The 22935-nt window shown below is 38.8% G+C and overlaps 1 protein-coding gene across 1 annotated transcript in view; it reads left to right on the top strand.

Moving 5' to 3' along the window:
• Window positions 1–12103, top strand: part of LOC126932408 (uncharacterized) — a 72572-nt gene extending 60469 nt beyond the window's left edge. Inside the window, exon 4 of the mRNA XM_050751206.1 lies at window positions 11369–12103. Coding sequence (XP_050607163.1) covers window positions 11369–11383 — 15 coding nt within the window. The 3' untranslated portion in view covers window positions 11384–12103. The remainder of the gene's footprint in view (window positions 1–11368) is intronic.
• The last annotated feature ends 10832 nt before the right edge of the window (window positions 12104–22935 follow it).

Here is a 22935-nt window from a genome sequence, read left to right as displayed (position 1 = left end):
CATTAGGTTTTGGTTTAAGGGACTGTAGCTGTTTTGATCTCTCCAGACTATTAAAACTTTCTCCATATCACCAGTGAGGTTGTTTTGCTTTCTTATTTTTACGTTCGCTAGAGTAGCATTTTTACTTTTCTTCAATAACTTTTCCTTTGCATTCACAGCTTATCAAACTGTTTGGCACAAGAGACTTAGATTTCAGCCTATCTCAGATTTTGACAGGCCTCCCTGACTAAGCTTAATCATTTCTAGCTTTTGATTTTAAGTGAGAGACATGTGACTCTTCCTTTCATTTGAACACTTAGAGGCCATTGTGTTGTTATTTATTGGCCTAATTTCAACACTATTGTGTCTCAGGGAATAGGGAGGCCTCAGGGAATAGGTAGAGAAGAGCCTGTTGGTGGAGCACTCAGAACACACACAACTGTTATTGATTAGGTTTGCCATCTCATATGGATGTGGTTTGCGGTCCCCGAAAACAAGTACAATAGTAACATTAAAGATCACCGATCACAGATCACCCTAACAGATATAATTATAATGAAAATGTTTGAAATAGTGTGATAACTACCAAAATGTGACACAGAGACAGGAAATGAGCACATGCTGTTGGAAAAATGGTGCCAGTAGACTTGCTCAATGCCGGGTTGCCACAAACCCTCAATTTGTAAAAATAAAATGCAATATCTTTGAAGTGAAATAAAGGAAGTGCAATAAAATGAAGTGTGCCTTGTTCTCCAGAGATGCATCAACTCTTCCTTCTTTGTATGTGAATGCTTGTGTGACACATAAAGAAATAGAATCTATTCCTCATTGTCCCGTGTAACTATCTTTGCCTTATCACATACTTTGATGAATACAATAAGAGGAATCCTGGAATCTTCTGCTTCTGCTCTTGTTGCAATCTGCCAAGTAAAAGGTCTAAGTACTCAGTAACCACCATAATGTGAGAAAGCCCAAGAGAGTGAGGGAGAAGAGGACATATGGAGAAGTACTGAGATACTGGATGTGTGAGACAAAACTGCTTAGACCTCACAACCTAGGGTAGCCGAATGCAGCCAAGTCAATGCTGCATGGCGCAGAAGAACCACGCATCACAGCCAAGATACCCCTCCCCCCAAATCATAAAACAAAATCATAAATGATTGTTTTATGTCAGTGGGTTTTAGGGTTCTTACACACTAATAAATAATGATGGGCAATGAGTAGAGAAGACATGATTAAACAGAAGCCAAAATTACCAAAAATATGGCCTGAGTGACTGTTCATTGGTAGAGCCAGAAACTATCCAAGCTGAGTCAAGATGAGCTGAGGCATGTTAAGTGACAGAGCCCTTGTCGGGACACACAGCCTATTTCTGTCTAGAATAGTTGTAATTATATGCATATAATACATGATCAGGACTGCTCAGATTAATCTCTATACATCTCTACAGCAGGTTTGTTCAGCACTTCTTTTTTACCTCACCACAGTTCATGTATACTTGAAGAGAAAGTTCCCCTATTTCCCACTGACACTCTTACTACAGGACTAGTGGCTCTGTTCGTCTTGCTGACTGCAACAGGGGCCATCAGGGACAAGTGACCATCAGGGACAACAGCAATGAATACTTCTGCATCCCACATCCTGATTGCTGAGGGAATTCGATGTGGCCAGTGGCCCCTGCCTATGGGCACTTTGTTTTGATGTGTGTCCTCTACATAGTCTCCTTGAAAGGCGGTTAATAGTTAACCTGTGTCTGGAAGGGATGTGGAGTCGAAAAGTGCGTATGTCTGATCATCTTTCAAATGTAATCATGCATAAAGTGAGAACTATTTTCTGCACATGTCTTATACATGAGCAGACCATGGAAGAAGCTGGAAGTACCAACTGGAGGTCTGACAAATGCATCCTGACCTATTTTAGTGTAACTTTAGCAATATGACTCGGTTATGGTTCCACTTACATCAAGTTCAAAATCAGGCAAAACTAATCTATCGTGTTTGAGGCAGAATGTTGACTTCCTGTTGGGGGACCATCAACTGGAAGAGGCTCAAGGAGTTTTTAATGCGGCTGGGACAGTTTTCTATGCCGTTACTTGGGCAGCAGTTACACAAATGTGTGTATATGTACAAGCATATTCAGCTGCACATTTAAGAATTTTGAGCTTTCTGTATGTAAGTTATATCTGAGTTTAAAAATATAATGAAAGGATTGAAGAGTTAGTAGAATAGTGCTAAACCAGATGGAGAACCAGGGCAAGGGACACAAAGTTTTATTGCTAAAATCCAGATGGTTTTAAGTGAAGACTTATCCAGGAATTATACCCATCCTTCCTGTTTATCAAGAAGAGTCACAGAGCTCCAAAAAAGTTTTATGTTTTTTTCTTAACGATTCATTCCAATTTTTCAGTACCCTACCCAACACAAAAAGGAATTTGTCATCTCACATGCAAAAGAAATGAAAGTCATTATAACAAAACACAATAAATAAACTTTATATAGACAGATGTCTGTCATATTATGGAACCTAGAAATACCAAAAATAAAATTACAAATTTATAAGACAAAAATGTCAGGGCTAATTGGGGACTTACCTTTAGTACTACATGGTCATAGGAATTCGCTGCGAAGATTATTAGTCTTTAAAACAGTATCTAATATTTAGTATTAAAATTATATGTTAAATTTTCATTATATTAAATGCCTAAAGTAAGATGTATTTGCATGTCAAATTCCAGGCACTACTTATGATTCCAAAGACTCATATATTCTAATACTATAGTTGAATAAAATAAAAAAGAAGGTAATATGGTACTGTGGCCACACTCTGTCATATTGCCTCTGAAAGATGTGGTGTGGTGGTAGAGTGTGGAAGAGCAACTAGCAAAGTTAGGAGTTAGTGTTTCATTTACATTGCTGTTTTGACAAAAAAATATATTTCCTAATAAAAGTACAGCTTCATCTACCATGAACTTCACCGAAGGAAATCATTATTGATTGATTTTGGATGAGCACATGAAAGTGATGAGTCACATTAGATGGAGATCTAAAATCACATGAAAATTAACAAAACAATTTATTACTGAATAATACTTCATACTGATCAGGCTGTTTATACTCTTCAGAGTATCTGCATTACACACGCTCTCATTGATCCACAAAATAATTGTATGTGAGAGACAGGCAGCACTTTGATTTTCACATTTGATGAAAGCAGCTCAAAGGACATTAAGTGAAGTAACCTCACATCCAGGTGTCTTCTGTCTTGTCAATTATCCTGTGTTTTGTGGCTTTTATTGCTATTACCATTGTTAATGCCATAAATTTAAAAAGAATATCTTAAATGAAACAGAAACATCTTCAATCTGACAGCAAAAATACAAATATGCTTTTGTGCTAATGTATGTTCATTCCCATGTTTGGCACCCAAGTTATGTTTAAAGTTGCAAACTGTATTTCGGCTTTAAAATAGAAATTTTCTAATTTCTCAAATGACAAGAAGATGATCATGTGCAAGTCTTACCCGCACTGTTTAATCTAATTCCTAATTAATTATTTCACTGGCATCCCTGTCATCTTGAGAATCTACTCCCACTAAATGTACTAAAGATGATCTATCTGCTAACTGCCCAAACTCCGGAAACAGAGAATTCTGGACCTTGAATAATGTCTCGAAATCTACGGGAATCAATGCTGCTTCCTTCTTCAAATCCTATCACAGACCAGCGTATAAGAAGCTGAGTACAGAAGTAATATCCCTGAAGAAACTTGTCCAATTAGTGGTGCAATAAATAATTGAATGAGATTGTTTGAGGATGGAGGCCAGAGCCCAGGGGTTGAAGTTTAAATTCTGACACCACCTTGGAAGACCCCATGAGTCACCTCCTCTCTCAGCCATCTGTAAAGTATAGGAATATTAATAATTACTTGCAAGATTACTGAAAAGATTAAGTGAAGAAAATGTATGCAAAATGCCTAGAACACTCTAGAAATGATACCAGGTGGAATAGAAACATTAACTGTAGTAGGTATAAAATAAACATACTTCAGGTAATAAAAGGTGGAAACTGTTGGTTCAAGGACAAAAGGAAGATCAACCATTTCCCAGGCCTTTCTCTTGCTACCCTGAAAGGATTGAATAATCTCTGTTTCCAGAATGTAGTGTTTGCATAGCCATCTGATTGCAAGCATCACGTAATTACAAAATGACTATGTTAATGGAAGACTTTGTTCATTTTTTAAAAAGGAAGGTTTTCACATTTTGCATCTAAATTCATTGATTATGCATAAAGAGGTCAGGAAAGCCTTGTGGCTTTATTAAATTGATCGGCATCTAATAACTTAATTATCTGCAGAAACAGATGTTACTTCAACTGAAAACAAATTATCTTGTACACAGGGAAGAAAATTAAAACATCGAACACTGTGGAGATTTATAAAATGATCGTATTGAGGCTAAAAGGGGAAAGAATCAAAAAACATCAGGGTTCTTGATTCAGGCTCAACTCTATTTAATGTTTTCTAAATTATTTCATCTTAAAAAAAAATATATATATAGAGAGAGAGAGACAGAGACAGAGACAGAGAGACAGAGAGAAAGTATGTGACAGACAGGTAGCACTGCATGGCAGATGAAGCTGTACTTTTATTAGTAAATAATATATATATATAAATACATATAGTTATATCTCCTTTGACTCCGCTTAAGAGTTTGTGCCTGTGCCCTGCTCCCATCCCAACACACACATGCACCAGGACCTGGATACTGTGAAACCCGGAAGGAGATTTTGTCTTTCAGTACCTTTGTGTTTCAGATTTCTAACTGAATTGTGATTTTTCTTATCCTGGGAATGAAACCAGCACTTCCTAACTCTGTTCATCTCTTTGAAAATAAAGTCTTTGCCTATGAATAACCACTGACTCAAAGAGGTACTCAGGTGTGTTTTTCTTATTTCTTTTCTTTTATTTTCCTTCTTCCTTCCTTTTCTCCTTCCTTCCTCCATCCCTCCTTCCCTCCATCTCTCCTTTCTTCCCTCCGTCCCTCCTTTCTTCCCTCCCTCCTTCCCTCTGTCCCACCTTCCTCCCTTCCCCTCCTCTGCCCTCCCCTCCCCTCCCCTCCTTTCCCCTCCTTTCCTCTCCTCTCATTTTCCTTTTTTTCCCCTAGTGTTCCCTGGTTTTTTTCTTAGAGCACTTGCTCACAGGTTGCCTCTTGTGTTGCTTACTGTCTAAGCATCTGACTCATTGTTAACCTACATTTTCTTGGCCAAGTCAAGACCACCTGGCCAGGCCACTTTTTTTCAGCCTTGGCTTTCCTTTGACCCTGAGTTGGGCTCACCCCATCATAGTGAAGCCTTGATTTGCCATGGAGAAACACCTCTTTCATCATGACCTGGGTCCAGAGCTCTTTAGCTTGATAATATCAAACCTCACTTCCATGTTCAGGGAATGTCTACTGTGTTTATCTTAGATTCATTAGGTGAAACTGTAATTTTTCTGTGATTCACAGATTATAGTCATAAAACACAAGAAATTAAAGTTGAAAATGATCTGAGATATAATTTTTTTCTAGATCCTCTATTATTGATAAAGAATGGAGGTCATATTATGTTAAGTGATATATCTGAGGTCCTAGAAAAGAAGACAGAGGCCATCAGAATCAGAGCCTGGAAATATCACACCTGAGTAGACTGAGAGGAAGGAGCTGAGTTTGGGAGGACAACTGCAGGACCAGGTGTTGAGGAGGATGGTGATGCAGGATGTGGAGACAGCTACACCAGCACACAGAATTCAAGGCCACCAATGAAGGCAAACATAGGCAGAGGGGCACCAAATGGCACATCAGGGGAGGAGAAGAGGGATGGTCCATGGGCAAGTCAGTATCTGGAGCTCAGTGGAGGTTAGAGGAAGCAGAAGGACTGTGGCTATCTTTCTCTTCATTGATTTTTGTAACAGCTATGACTTCCTGAGAAGTTATGAAACATTGCTCTAAGCCCCTAATTTGTATGAATTCATTTATCCTTGCAACAAACCTGTGGGCGGCACTTTTCTTATCTTCATTTTACAGATGAGGAATTTGAGGCATAGAGTGGAAGTGGGTTGCCCAACCCGTACAGCATGCCTATGGGCAAGACAGGGCTCTTTCCAGGCAAACTGGCTTCAGAGTCTCAGCCTTTAACCAAACCATGGTGCTGCCTCTCTGCATCCCAATGCCAGAACTGGTATCTGGCATTTCGCAAATATTCAGGGTCAGTTGTTGCATCTGACGTTAGAGGGATCCACGGTTTAGGTTCTGTGAAGCTGGAAGTTTTGTTAACTGCTCAAGCCCATGTCAAATCTCTCTGCACAACTCTCCCTCCCCATTCGATGCTGTAAATATGGAATGGAGACATAATCAACTGCCATCTAGATTGCCAGCCTGCAAGCAATTGACAGAGGCAGAGCAGACAGGTGACTCTGCAGCTTGCAGGTTATCTGAGTTGACTGTCATCGTTCTCACTGGTGGATATGGGCTGAAAAGGAGAATCAAGTGCTAGATGAGATACTTTTTATTCCTTTACTCTATTTTTATTTTTATGTATTTATTATTTATTTATTTTGGTCTTCTGATTGCTTCCTGGTAACTGGGCCATGAGAGGGTGAACTTGTCTCTCTTCCATTTGTGTTTCTTACAGATATGCTGAAAAGATTTTCTACACTTTACACATGGCCCATGGGGGCTATCAGAGCCCAGATCTCTTATCCCTTGGGGCTCAGTAGTGAAGAATAAGCCTTAACTCTCTGGAAGCTTAGAGATCAGCGATGGACTTCTGAGCTGTTTCTGGAATCCTCTTCACACCCACAGATAAACACTCAGAGGGAAATCTCAAAGATTCAAGACAAGTCAGTCAGTCTGCTTTCAAGGAGAGAACACCATTTCTTTTTTTTTTTTTTTTTTTTTTTTGAGACGGAGTCTCGCTCTGCCGCCCAGGCTGGAGTGCAGTGGCCGGATCTCAGCTCACTGCAAGCTCCGCCTCCCGGGTTTACGCCATTCTCCTGCCTCAGCCTCCCGAGTAGCTGGGACTATAGGCGCCCGCCACCTCGCCCGGCTAGTTTTTTTGTATTTTTTAGTAGAGACGGGGTTTCACCGTGTTAGCCGGGATGGTCTCTCGATCTCCTGACCTCGTGATCCGCCCGTCTCGGCCTCCCAAAGTGCTGGGATTACAGGCTTGAGCCACCGCGCCCGGCCGAGAACACCATTTCTTAAGTGTGAGTGACCAGTTGGAGAAAGTCCTCCACAAATCTCCTGCCCATTTTGTAGGAAGAAGTACGATCTTGTTGACAATACCTGCCTCGCAAGGCTTTCAACTTCTCAAGGTCAGAAACACTGGACCAAACATGGTGGTCACATAGCAGAACTGTTCCTGAGCTGAATTGGGAAGTTAAGTGGTTCTTGATTATCTTGTCATCAGACAGATAGAAAGCATTCAATAACTGTCATATTGCTTGCACTAATAATTTCAAACATATTTTCAATTCTGCCACACAGATTAAAGAATCCTCATCAGCTTGCTGTGAATTAGGTATCATTATTCCCATTTTCAGATGAGCCTCAGAGGGACTAATTTGTCCAGTGTTATACAGCGAGTCATTACCAGACTCTTTATTCTGCTTCTGTTCCTGCTTTGCCATCTCGACCCCATGGCATTGATGCTGCTCTGGTGTTTTGCATTTTAATTCACTTCTGAGCATGTGCGCACCCTCTGAACCTACCAAAGACCTCATCTCCTGGGTGTTGCTCCCAGCGTGCTCTAAATCCCAACAACATCTTAATGCTGAGCTTGTATAAGATGTAGGGGTTGAATTATTTGTTAAATGAGCTAATTTCATAAGCCAGGAAGAAGGTCACACAGACACATCAGCACCGGAAGTGTGTCTATGAGGACATATATTTTTAACACTCTGCAGGCTAAGCTATCACATGGTCACTGCTTTCCTCGCATCTTTTTTGCATGGACTTTCTTGCTTGACTTTTAGACAGACAGATGTAAAGAAACATAGTTTCTTTCCTCTTCAGATGATGTTGAAGGGTTTTTAATTCTAAAATACTATCTAATGGTAGCAGTAAGTAAAGAAAATCTAGGAAGATGAACAGCCTGACAGTCTGAAAAAGGATCATTTGTTCATTAATTCACTTGCTCATTCATCTAGTCTTTCCACAAATGATTCTGAATGCTTAACACACCAAAGGCTCTGAGCAAGGAACTGAGGCTACAGGGATGAGTGTGCTTTTCATCCTTCCCATCCCCAAAATGAGTCTACAGACAAATGGGAGAGGGAAACACAAAAATGAGTGTCACAGCTCCATGGTTACATGAGGAGGGAAGCCCAGAGTGTCATGGAAGACCAAACACAAAGTAAGGGGCCCAAGAATTTTTTTCAGAAGACATGAAGGTAGAATTAAATTTGTAAGGAAGTAAAACATATATATTATCGCATCTTAAGAGAAGACAACACACTACACAGGGCAAAGGAATCTGAGAGGATTTGGGGGCATGCTAAGCCGTTCCATGCATGTGTTATTGGGGGTGATGGATGTGAGTGTTCACGGAAGGCAGAACTATCAGGTTTGGGCATTTTGCAGAGATGTTACCTTGAAGGATCTCATCAGAGGAGAAACAGGATAATGCAGAGATCGATGGGGCTGGATGGATATTTGGATTTCTATAAACAAATGTTTCCAAAACTACTACTGCTATGTAATGGGACAAGGGTTGTACAGTCACTCACTTGTGATCTGTATCAAAGTTTTGTTACCATTCCCAGCATTAGACATTCCAAAACTCCAAAGAATCCTGATCAAAGAAAGTTTCAACTCATTGTTTAAAAAATAGCAATAAAAAATTCAAAGTATGATTCCATTTTGCTCTGACTGGTTAGAACTGCAGTGAAATGTAGTCTACAAGGACATTTTTAGCTTACAGTTTCCACAGTTATTTTGCATTACATTTATCTCCACATTCTTTCAGCTAACTTATATGTTACATCATAGCAGACAGGGTCAAATGGATCATAGATTTACATGTAAGAAAAGCAGGAACCTCCAGAGAGCATAATGATTTGTTCCAGTAAGTTGGAGTGGGAAAGGGAGAGGAAAGAGGTTGTTACGGAGTATTAGCTAACGCTGCTCAATAATTTACCAATCAATTAAAATGGCATTATTATTCTCCTTTGCCACTTAGCTTCTGTGATATTTAAAGGTCACATGGGCGCTACTGGGGAGGACAGCTATTAGCAGATATATGAAAAGAGCATTTCCAACCTCTGGAACAGGGTGTCAAGGTAATTTGTGTCCTAGCTCGAGTTACTCTCGTCAGCACACAAGGGCAGATGTTTGACTAATCTAGTATACCAAAAGAACTGAGAAGGGAAAATGTGTTCAAAGCCCTGATGAGGGTATGGATAATCAGGCGGGCAAAGTGACATATGCAATAACACAAACTTTTGGATTCTTTCAATTGAGGCCAGAAGATTTTAGGATGCTCTGTCTAGATTGATTTTTACATTTATATCAACCAGATTCTAACCAAGGATGAGCGACTTATTTGAGATCACAAACATTTTAGCTGTAATTACAAATAATTTCTCAATTGCTAAATAATGATTAGCTTTTATCGAGCATTTAATATTTATCAAAAGCTGTGTGAGATGCTTTGTATACATTATAGCATTTATAGTAATAAAAAAATAAGCAATTGAGTGTATCATCCCCATTTTGTAGACAGGAAAACTGAGTTAGAGACGCTAAGTAGCATGTTTGAAGTCTCACAAGCCATAAATAGTGGAACCTTGGTCCACCATTCTTAACACTTCCCGACTTCTTTAATTGTTCACTTGTATTGGTCTGTTACTTCTTTTTGTCCCCCTCATATGTTCTGAATTTTACTAACTGGCTATAGTGCAGGTGAACTGGGCCTTTTATGTTTTATTTATTTAACAGAACACTAATTCACTGCTGGGTATGCAGCCTTTAGGAAAGTCTCATAGAGTGTACTCATGAATATTTTAATTTCTACTTTGAAAGACTGATCAGTGACATAAATGGTGTCTTATCCTCACATACAAATACTTCTTTCCTGTCCCTCAGTTTTGGTTTAAAAAATTTTGACATATACTAAACTATAACTAAGAGATGGTTTAGTTTGAAAGTTTGGGGCTGCCTCTGTGTGAACATCTATTTCAACTCTGGTCGACAAGACAGTCTGATCATTCATCAAATAGCAAGTCAGTCATGGCGTAGTAATCAATCATTGCATTGAATTATCTTTTAGCCAAAGAGTTCACCTGCTGGGGTGTCCATCTATTCAGAAACACAACCTGAAATACCCCTTTAGTTCAGCAGGTTCCCATAAGGATGGGATCTGTGAGCCCAGGAAAGCAGCATCAGCCACGAAGCTATGAGGAAAGAGTGAGACACAGATCCTTCATCCAATCTGGTGTTCCTTGTTTTTCAATCCTCTGTTCATTTTACAATGCCCTCTGCTCAGGACCTTTTCTTCACAGCAATGACATTGCGAGGAAGCCGTGGTAGAGACAGACTCTCCTTTATGGCACAGAAGACATGGAATGATGAGAATGAGTTCGAGACTCAGCTCTACTCATTCAGGGCTTTGTGAGTTGGTGCAAGCCATCTCTCAGGTTGAGCCATGTATAATGTATAATGTGCATGTATAATGTCAAGCTTACAATTTTATTAAAGGGTTAAATGAGATAAATAATAAGGTACATGGTGCTTTTTAAATATAACTTGGATCCCAATTATACTGAATAAATCTGAATTCTCCGGAGTTGTTTTCATCCTTGTGCTCAGTCCCCTTACATATATTGTTCCTGCAGCCTCAAAGTCCTTTCCCTGCTTAACCTGCTAATAACAGGACCAAGCAGATTGTGAATGAACTGTCAGTTTTTGGTGGAGAGAGGGAGATTACCAAAAGTTCTAAAATAGTCTTAAAAATGTCTCCTCTATTCTGTTTCACACATTAGTGAAATACTAAAAGCAGCCGGTAGAGATTTTTGTCAAGAAATAATTGGATATTTATCATCTTATCGTTAATAAGTTTGGTTCTCTTATCACAATATTTTAATTAACATTTAAAAATCCTCATTACACAATACTTTAAATTGTAACTGAAATCATCTATGTGGAGTGCCTCTGCCATTTAAGGGTGAATGTGAGAACTTGAAAAATCATTTGAGTTTCTAATTGAAAAATAATGGGGTTTAAAATGAGCAAATTATAATAATCATTAGTGTGATAAAACAGAGATTTATGCTGAATTTGCAATTACAGATAAAAAAGTATAATATCAAGATTGTGCTTAAGAACAACTTTCACGTTCAATGCTTGTGTTTTGCAGGCCCCCCAACAATAACTTAGGAAAGAATGTGAGAGATCAGACAGCAAAAGAGGACCATGTGGATTACTGTAAAATGTTATCATCCAGAAAAACCTAAAGGGTAAAGGTAAGACATGTATCACGGAAAATCTATTTCTGAGCTGATAAGGATCATTCTTGCCTAATGTCAGACAGATTTGAGGTAAAGCTTCTGAAGGAAACTCCCATCACCAGCCCGTTTCCATGTCACTCTGTTGTAACAAGGATTGCAGTGTCTCTCTTCTGTTCCTTGATCCAGAGAGTGCCCATCGCACTATCTTTTTTTCCTCAATAACAGTTTTATTGAAATATAAATCATATACCCTGAAGTTCACCCCTTTAAAATATGTGATTCAATGGTTTTTGGTATATTCACAGAAGTGGACAACCATCACCACTATCAAATTTCAGAACATTCTCATCATTCCAGAAAGAAACCTGTATACGTTGGCAGTCACTCCTAACTTACCCCTTCCTCCATCTCCTGGAAACCAGTGATCTACATTCTGTATCTAGAGACTTGCCTATTCTGGTCATTTAATATAAATGGGATCATACATTTAATGTCCAATACGTGGCTTCTGTCCTTTAGCATAATATTTTCAATGTTGGCTCATGTTGCAGCATGTATCAGGTGCTTCATTCCTTTTTATTACTAAATAACATTCTATGGTATGGATAGATCATATTTTATTTAAGTACTTATTAGTTGATAGACATTTGGGTTTTTCTATTTTTAACTGTTAAGAATAATGCTGTTAGGAATATTCGTGTACAGAGTTTGTATAAACATATACTTTCAATTCTCTTAGGTGTAAGTCTAGGAGTGAAATTGGTAGGTCATATGATAACACCCTGTTCTAGACATTTTCAGAAATTACTAATCTGCTTTCTAAAATGGCTGCACAGTTTTACAACTCCAACAGCAATATTTGAGGCTTCCAATCTCTCCACATCTTTCATGTCATATAATGTCATCTTTTTTGTTTTAGTTACTGTGGTGATTGTGAAGAGATAGCTCACTGTGATTTTGATTTGCACATCCCTACTGACTAATAAAATGATATTGACAATGTATTTTTATAATCACTGATCACTTGTATATCTTCTTTGAAGAGCTTGTCTGTTCAAATTCTTTACTCATTACTTAACTGGGTTACTTGCAATTATCTTTTGGCTAAAGAGTTCATCAGCTGGGAGTATCCATCTAGATAGAAATGCAACCTGTTTTTTTCTTGATACTTTTTCCTTACCAAGTGTATGATTTGCATATATTTCCACTCCTTTTGTAGGTTGTTTTTTACTTTCCTGATTGTGCAGCACAGTTTTTAAAAACATTTTCATAAAGCCTAATTGATCTACTTCTTTTGGGTCACTTGGACATTTGGTATCTATCATTCATTAAGAAATTATTGCCCAATCCAAGGTCATAACGATTTACAGCTATGTTTTTGTTTTTTCTAAGATTGAACTTTAAATTTGCATTGACATTTATATCTATGAGCCATTTTGAGTTATTTCTGCATATGACTTAAGTGGGGGTTCAGCTTCATTCATTTCTAAGTAAATATCTACTTGTCTCAACACTATTTCTTAAAAAGACTATTTTTCCCCATTTAATTGCCTTGATATCCTTGTTTAAAATCCATTGACCATTATATAATAGTTTATTTCTGGCTTCCAAATTATATTTGACTATATTTATACAGCCTTATACAAGCACCACACTTTCTCAGTTACTGTAGCTTTTCAGCTTTTTAACTTTTAAAATCAGGTTGTGTGGGTTGTCTAAATATATTCTTCTTTTTCAAGATTGTTCTGGCTATTTTGGATCCATTGCATTTTCATATTTTTTTTCTATATAGATATGTTACTCTGTACAAGAAGATCAGCTGAGATTTTGATAAGGATCGTGTTGACTCTGTAGATTTGTTTTGGATAATTGACATCTTAACAATATTCTTATGATCCATAAATACGGGATGTCTCCAGTTATTTAGGTCTTATTTATTTCAACACTATTTTGTAGTCTTCATTGTACAAGTCTTGTACTTGTGAAATGTATTATCAACTGTTTCATCCTTTTAGATATATTGCAAATGTAACTATTTTTAAAAATTCATTTTTGGTTGTTTATTGCTTGTGTATGGAAATACAATTGTTTTTTGTATATTGATCTTTTATCCTGCAACCTTACTGAACTCATTTATTAAGTTCTAACAAGTTGTTTTGTGCTCAGTAACATTTTCTGTATATATAAGATCATGTCTTATATATGGACCTCTCTGCAAGTAAACACAGTTTTGATTCTCATTTCCAACATGTATTTATTTTATTGTCTTTTGTTGAATAGAAATGATGAGAGTGGATAATCTTGTCTTGCTCCTGATATCAATATTAGTGTTTAAAGCAGCATTTCCTGTTTCTTGCCTGTCTCATCATTTTTGTTGAAAAATAGACATTTAAATAATATAATTTGGCAAGCCTGGAAATCAGATTTCCTCCTTATCTCCAGGCTTTGTTATTGTTGGCTTTTTCAAAAAGTGACCTTTGAGTCAATTCTGTGAAGCCTGTATTCTTTTTCATAGGTGGCCACTCTAGTCTCTACTCAGTTAACTTAGGGGACAGCAAATTACCGGACAGAGATTTTGTTAGAAGTCTCGCTTGACTCAATAAATCTCACATCGTTTGCTTAGAGCCTTTTGCACCTATTGGGGCAAACTGCAACACCCTGGTGGTTTAGAACCCTGCCTTAGAATTCACTTCCTACTTGCAAAGAACTTTAAAGTCATTCTGGTGAGACTTAGGGCCTTCTCCCAGGCACGCAAACAACCTATGCATGTGCCCGGCCTCCTAGATCTTCAGAAATATGTTGGAGCTTTCCAAAGTTTCCTATGAATATCTCATTCTCTGGCTCGCCTTTTAAGTTTTTAGTCATGCTTTTGTTTGATCCAATTTTTGTCATCAACTCAGGCAGCTCTCATGTCAAATAATTGCCTCTTATTGCATATATGTGTGTGTGTGTATATGTATATATACACACACACACACATATATATATACACACACACACAGTGGAGAAATAGCTGTTGTCACTGAGCAACAGTCAGTTCTAAGTAAAATGAAATAAACACGACCTTGTGCATGTGTGTGTGTTGGGTGGTTCCAAGGAGCTGCCAGATAGGTCAAATAATGACAATTTTCCAATAATACAACTTTTTTGGAGCTCCACCTCCCTCTGTCCATGACAGTGGCCACCAGGTTGCTAGTTTTCACCATAATTGAGAGGCTGTTGGTTTTCAAGGTGACTGGGGAGCTGAGCAGAGGAGGATGGGAATGAGATGAGTTTAAAGATGATAAAGCTCACTGAGACTCAGCCACTTGTTTTGAATAAACACGCTTTAGGTTGTTTCAAGTCTTTTGTTAATTTGCAGAGTTCTGAAAAGTTAATTTTGACAACTCAATAGTAGGAAAACAAATAACCCAGTTTAAAAAAGTGGACAAAAGATCTGTGTAGACATTTCTCTAAAACAGGCACACCAATGGACAAAAGGTATGTGAAAAAAAATGTTTCTTTTTTTTTTTTTTTTTTGAGACGGAGTCTCGCTGTGTCACCAAGGCTGGAGTGCAGTGGCCGGATCTCAGCTCACTGCAAGCTCCGCCTCCCGGGTTTACGCCATTCTCCTGCCTCAGCCTCCCGAGTAGCTGGGACTACAGGCGCCGCCACCTCGCCCGGCTAGTTTTTTGTATTTTTAGTAGAGACGGGGTTTCACCATGTTAGCCAGGATAGTCTCGATCTCCTGACCTCGTGATCCGCCTGTCTCGGCCTCCCAAAGTGCTGGGATTACAGGCTTGAGCCACCATGCCCGGCCTAAAAAAATGTTTCTTACTAATAACTAGGGAAATGAAAATTAACATTATAATGAGATAATGAGATTTCATCTTACTTGTCTTAGAATGGCTGTTACAAATAAAACAAAAGATAACAAATGTTTGAGAGGGTGTAGAAAAAAGGGAAGCTTTGTACACCGTTGGTTGGAAGGCAAACAAGCACAGACATTCTGGAAAGCAGTATGGAGGTTCCTCAAAGAATTAAAAATAGGACTATTATATGAATCAGCAATCTCACTACGGGATTTATTTTGAAAAGATATGAAATCAGTATTTTAAAGAGATATCTGCACTCCCATATTCATTGCAGCAGCATTCAAAATAATCAAGGTATGGAACCAACCTGAGTGTCAACGGATGAATGGATAATGAAAATGTGGTAAATGTACACAATGGAATGCAATTCAGCTTTTTAAAAGAAGGAAATCCTGACATTTTCTACAGCATGGATGAAACGGGAGGACATTACACTAAGTGAAATAGGCCAAGCACAGAAAGACAAATACTGCACCATCTCATTTATATATGGAGTGTCAAAAACTCAAACTCGAGGAGCAAGACGGCCAAATAGGAACAGCTCCAGTCTCCAACTCCCAGCGCGAGTGACACAGAAGACCGGTGATTTCAGCATTTTCAACTGAGGTACGGGGTTCATCTCACTAGGGAGTGCCAGACAATCAGTGCTGGTCAGCTGCTGCAGCCCGACTAGCCAGAGCTGAAGCAGGGCGAGGCATCGCCTCACCAGGGAAGCGCAAGGGGGAAGGGAATCCCTTTTCCTAGCCAGGGGAACTGAGACACACACCACCTGGAAAATCGGGTAACTCCCACCCCAATACTGCACTTTAATAAAACAGGCACACCAGGAGAGTATATCCCACACCTGGCCGGGAGGGTCCCACGACCACGGAGCCTTCCTCATTGCTAGCACAGCAGTCTGCGATCTCGTGGCAAGGCAGCAGCGAGGCTGGAGGAGGGGCGCCCGCCATTGCTGAGGCTTAAGTAGGTAAACAAAGCTGCTGGGAAGCTCGAACTGGGTGGAGCTCACAGCAGCTCAAGGAAACCTGCCTGTCTCTGTAGACTCCACCTCTGGGGACAGGGCACAGTAAACAACAACAAAAGCAGCAGAAACCTCTGCAGATGTAAACAACTCTGTCTGACAGCTTTGAAGAGAGCAGTGGATCTCCCAACACGGAGGTTGAGATCTGAGAAGGGACAGACTCCCTGCTCAAGTGGGTCCCTGACCTCTGAGTAGCCTAACTGGGAGACATCCCCCACTAGGGGCAGTCTGACACCCCACACCTCACAGGGTGGAGTACACCCCTGAGAGGAAGCCTCCAAAGCAAGAATCAGACAGGTACACTTGCTGTTCAGAAATATTCTATCTTCTGCAGCCTCTGCTGCTGACACACAGGCCAACAGGGTCTGGAGTGGACCTCAAGCAATCTCCAACAGACCTACAGCTGAGGGTCCTGACTGTTAGAAGGAAAACTATCAAACAGGAAGGACACCTACACCAAAACCCCATCAGTACGTCACCATCATCATCAAAGACTAGAGGCAGATAAAACCACAAAGATGGGGAAAAAGCAGGGCAGAAAAGCTGGAAATTCAAAAAATAAGAGCGCATCTCCCCCGGCAAAGGAGCGCAGCTCATCGCCAGCAACGGATCAAAGCTTGACGGAGAATGACTTTGACGAGATGAGAGAAGAAGGCTTCAGTACATCAAACTTCTCAGAGTTAAAGGAGGAATTACGTACCCAGCGCAAAGAAACTAAAAATCTTGAAAAAAAAGTGGAAGAATTGATGGCTAGAGTAATTAATGCAGAGAAGGTCATAAATGAAATGAAAGAGATGAAAACCATGACACGAGAAATACGTGACAAATGCACAAGCTTCAGTAACCGACTCGATCAACTGGAAGAAAGAGTATCAGCGATTGAGGATCAAATGAACGAAATGAAGTGAGAAGAGAAACCAAAAGAAAAAAGAAGAAAAAGAAATGAACAAAGCCTGCAAGAAGTATGGGATTATATAAAAAGACCAAATCTATGTCTGATTGGGGTGCCTGAAAGTGAGGGGGAAAATGGAACCAAGTCGGAAAACACTCTTCAGGATATCATCCAGGAGAACTTCCCCAACCTAGTAGGGCAGGCCAACATTCAAATCCAGGAAATACAGAGAATGCCACAAAGATACTCCTCGAGAAGAGCAACTCCAAGACACATAATTACCAGATTCACCAAAGTTGAAATGAAGGAAAAAATCTTAAGGGCAGCCAGAGAGAAAGGTCGGGTTACCCACAAAGGGAAGCCCATCAGACTAACAGCAGATCTCTCAGCAGAAACTCTCCAAGCCAGAAGAGAGTGGGGGCCAATATTCAACATTCTTAAAGAAAATAATTTTAAACCCAGAATTTCATATCCAGCCAAACTAAGTTTCATAAGTGAAGGAGAAATAAAATCCTTTACAGATAAGCAAATGCTTAGAGATTTTGTCACCACTAGGCCTGCCTTACAAGAGACCCTGAAGGAAGCACTCAACATGGAAAGGAACAACCGGTACCAGCCATTGCAAAAACATGCCAAAATGTAAAGACCATCGAGGATAGGAAGAAACTGCATCAACTAACGAGCAAAATAACTAGTTAATATCATAATGGCAGGATCAAGTTCACACATAACAATATTAATGTTAAATGTAAATGGACTAAACCCTCCAATTAATAGACACAGACTGGCTAACTGGATAAAGAGTCAAGACCCATCAGTCTGCTGTATTCAGGAGACCCATCTCACATGCAGAGACCTACATAGGCTCAAAATAAAAGGATGGAGGAAGATTTACCAAGCAAATGGAGAACAAAAAAAATCAGGGGTTGCAATACTTGTCTCTGATAAAACAGACTTTAAACCATCAAAGATCAAAAGAGACAAAGAAGGCCATTACATAATGGTCAAGGGATCAATTCAACAGGAAGAGCTAACTATCCTAAATATATATGCACCCAATACAGGAGCACCCAGATTCATAAAGCAAGTCCTTAGAGACTTACAAAGAGACTTAGACTCCCATACAATAATAATGGGAGACTTCAACACTCCACTGTCAACATTAGACAGATCAACGAGACAGAAAGTTAACAAGGATATCCAGGAATTGAACTCATCTCTGCAGCAAGCAGACCTAATAGACATCTATAGAACTCTCCACCCCAAATCAACAGAATATACATTCTTCTCAGCACCACATCGTACTTACTCCAAAATTGACCACATAATTGGAAGTAAAGCACTCCTCAGCAAATGTACAAGAACAGAAATTATAACAAACTGTCTCTCAGACCACAGTGCAATCAAACTAGAACTCAGGACTAAGAAACTCAATCAAAACCGCTCAACTACATGGAAACTGAACAACCTGCTCCTGAATGACTACTGGGTACATAACGAAATGAAGGCAGAAATAAAGATGTTCTTTGAAACCAATGAGAACAAAGATACAACATACCAGAATCTCTGGGACACATTTAAAGCAGTGTGTAGAGGGAAATTTATAGCACTAAATGCCCACAAGAGAAAGCAGGAAAGATCTAAAATTGACACTCTAACATCGCAATTAAAAGAACTAGAGAAGCAAGAGCAAACACATTTGAAAGCTAGCAGAAAGCAAGAAATAACTAAAATCAGAGCAGAACTGAAGGAGATAGAGACACAAAAAACCCTCCAAAAAATCAATGAATCCAGGAGTTGGTTTTTTGAAAAGATTAACAAAATTGACAGACCGCTAGCAAGAGTAATAAAGAAGAAAAGAGAGAAGAATCAAATAGATGCAATAAAAAATGATAAAGGGGATATCACCAACGACCCCACAGAAATACAAACTACCATCAGAGAATACTATAAACACCTCTACGCAAATAAACTGGAAAATCTAGAAGAAATGGATAATTTCCTGGACACTTACACTCTTCCAAGACTAAACCAGGAAGAAGTTGAATCCCTGAATAGACCAATAGCAGGCTCTGAAATTGAGGCAATAATTAACAGCCTACCAACCAAAAAAAGTCCAAGACCAGATGGATTCACAGCTGAATTCTACCAGAGGTACAAGGAGGAGCTGGTACCATTCCTTCTGAAACTATTCCAATCAATAGAAAAAGAGGGAACCCTCCCTAGCTCATTTTATGAGGCCAACATCATCCTGATACCAAAGCCTGGCAGAGACACACACAAAAAAGAGAATTTTAGACCAATATCCCTGATGAACATCGATGCAAAAATCCTCAATAAAATACTGGCAAACCGGATTCAGCAGCACATCCAAAAGCTTATCCACCATGATCAAGTGGGCTTCATCCCTAGGATGCAAGGCTGGTTCAACATTCGCAAATCAATAAACATAATCCAGCATATTAAACAGAACCAAAGACAAGAACCACATGATTATCTCAATAGATGCAGAAAAGGCTTTTGACAATATTCAACAGCCCTTCATGCTAAAAACGCTTAATAAATTCGGTATTGATGGAACGTACCTCAAAATAATAAAAGCTATTTATGACAAACCCACAGCCAATATCATACTGAATGGGCAAAAACTGGAAAATTCCCTTTGAAAACTGGCACAAGACAGGGACGCCCTCTCTCACCACTCCTATTCAACATAGTGTTGGAAGTTCTGGCTAGGGCAATCAGGCAAGAGAAAGAAATCAAGGGTATTCAGTTAGGAAAAGAAAAAGTCGAATTGTCCCTCTTTGCAGATGACATGATTGTATATTTAGAAAATCCCATTGTCTCAGCCCAAAATCTCCTTAAGCTGATAAGCAACTTCAGCAAAGTCTCAGGATACAAAATTAATGTGCAAAAATCACAAGCATTCTTATACACCAGTAACAGACAAACAGAGAGCCAAATCAGAATGAACTTCCATTCACAATTGCTTCAAAGAGAATCAAATACCTAGGAATCCAACTTACAAGGGATGTAAAGGACCTCTTCAAGGAGAACTACAAACCACTGCTCAGTGAAATAAAAGTGGACACAAACAAATGGAAGAACATACCATGCTCATGGATAGGAAGAATCAATATCGTGAAAATGACCATACTGCCCAAGGTAATTTATAAATTCAATGCCATCCCCATCAAGCTACCAATGAGTTTCTTCACAGAATTGGAAAAAAAAAAAACTGCTTTAAAGTTCATATGGAACCAAAGAAGAGCCCGCATCTCCAAGACAATCCTAAGTCAAAAGAACAAAGCTGGAGGCATCACGCTACCTGACTTCAAACTATACTACAAGGCTACAGTAACCAAAACAGCATGGTACTGGTACCAAAACAGAGGTATAGACCAATGGAACAGAACAGAGTCCTCAGAAATAATACCACACATCTACAGCCATCTGATCTTTGACAAACCTGAGAGAAACAAGAAATGGGGAAAGGATTCCCTATTTAATAAATGGTGCTGAGAAAATTGGCCAACCGTAAGTAGAAAGCTGAAACTTGATCCTTTCCTTACTCCTTATACGAAAATCAATTCAAGATGGATTAGAGACTTAAATGTTACACCTAATACCATAAAAACCCTAGAAGAAAACCTAGGTAGTACCATTCAGGACATAGGCATGGGCAAAGATTTCATGTCTAAAACACCAAAAGCAACGGCAGCAAAAGCCAAAATTGACAAATGGGATCTCATTAAACTCAAGAGCTTCTGCACAGCAAAAGAAACTACCATCAGAGTGAACAGGCAACCTACAGAATGGGAGAAAATTTTTGCAATCTACTCATCTGACAAAGGGCTAATATCCAGAACCTACAAAGAACTCAAACAAATTTACAAGAAAAAAACAAACAACCCCATCAAAAAGTGGGCAAAGGATATGAACAGACATTTCTCAAAAGAAGACATTCATACAGCCAACAGACACATGAAAAAATGCTCATCATCACTGGCCATCAGAGAAATGCAAATCAAAACCACAATGAGATACCATCTCACACCAGTTAGAATGGCGATCATTAAAAAGTCAGGAAACAACAGGTGCTGGAGAGGATGTGGAGAAATAGGAACACTTTTACACTGTTGGTGGGATTGTAAACTAGTTCAACCATTATGGAAAACAGTATGGCGATTCCTCAAGGATCTAGAACTAGATGTACCATATGACCCAGCCATCCCATTACTGGGTATATACCCAAAGGATTATAAATCATGCTGTTATAAAGACACATGCACACGTATGTTTATTGCGGCACTATTCACAATAGCAAAGACTTGGAATCAACCCAAATGTCCATCAGTGACAGACTGGATTAAGAAAATGTGGCACATATATACCATGGAATACTATGCAGCCATAAAAAAGGATGAGTTTGTGTCCTTTATAGGGACATGGATGCAGCTGGAAACCATCATTCTTAGCAAACTATCACAAGAACAGAAAACCAAACACCGCATGTTCTCACTCATAGGTGGGAACTGAACAATGAGATCACCTGGACTCGGGAAGGGGAACATCACACACTGGGGCCTATCATGGGGAGTGGGTAGAGGGGTGAGCGATTGCATTGGGAGATATACCTGATGTAAATGACGAGTTGATGGGTGCTGACGAGTTGATGGGTGCTGCACAGCAACATTGCACAAGTATACATATGTAACAAACCTGCATGTTATGCACATGCACCCTAGAACTTAAAGTATAATAATAATAAAAAATAAAAAAAAACTCAAACTCAGGCACAGAGTAAAGTAGTAGTTACCATAGGCTGGGGTAGTGGAACTAGGTAGATGTTGGTCAAAGGGTACAAAATTTCACTTAGACAGTGGGATTAACTTCAAGAGATCTATTGTACATCATGGTGACCGCAGTTCATAACAAAATAGAGTATATCTGAAAATTTCTAAGACAGTAGATTTTAAGTGTTGTTACTATACACAAAAAATGAGAAGTATGTGAAGGATTTATTTATAAAATAGCTTGGTATTGCCATTCTACAATGTATACATATGTCAAGAAAGCATATTGTATACCATATATATAGCTATAGAATATAGTTATATATAGTTATATACTATATATAACTATATATATAATATATATAATTTTTTACTTGCAAAGTTAACAACATAAATCAATAATTTTTTAAGTTGATTTTTTAATTGACAATTGTTGCCACTGTCTTTATTGCTTTCATGGATGATCAGATGTTTGGCGGTCCTTACTCTAACATTCTGAAAGTGCTTCTCACTCACAAAGTCTGTTTTAAAAATATGTTTTAGGTAAAAATCATCTTATTGTTTCTGTAAACATGGCATATACTTTTCTAAACAATTCAAACTATACCAAAAAATACCGTGAAAAAACTAAAAATTGCCTCAAATTGTATCATGCAGAGCTCATCAAAGTTCACATTTTCATGAGATTCTATTTAGAAACATCTTGAGCTACATATATACATATGTATATAATTTTACAAAATAATATTAGTTCTACATGAGCTTTACAATTTGCATTTTAAAAACTTAACAAGATATAGGTATTTTTAATGGTTTCTTTGTATTCCAGTGTGTATGCTTGTGTGTATGTGACAGATGTGAGTATATGCACACTGTTATGTGTGTGGCTTAATTTATGCAATCAGTCTGTTAT

The sequence above is a fragment of the Macaca thibetana genome, chromosome 12, assembly GCF_024542745.1.
Source record: "Macaca thibetana thibetana isolate TM-01 chromosome 12, ASM2454274v1, whole genome shotgun sequence".
Taxonomy (NCBI): domain Eukaryota; kingdom Metazoa; phylum Chordata; class Mammalia; order Primates; family Cercopithecidae; genus Macaca; species Macaca thibetana.
The sequence above is the reverse complement of the archived record's forward strand: the minus strand, read 5'-3'. Positions and strand labels throughout refer to the sequence as shown.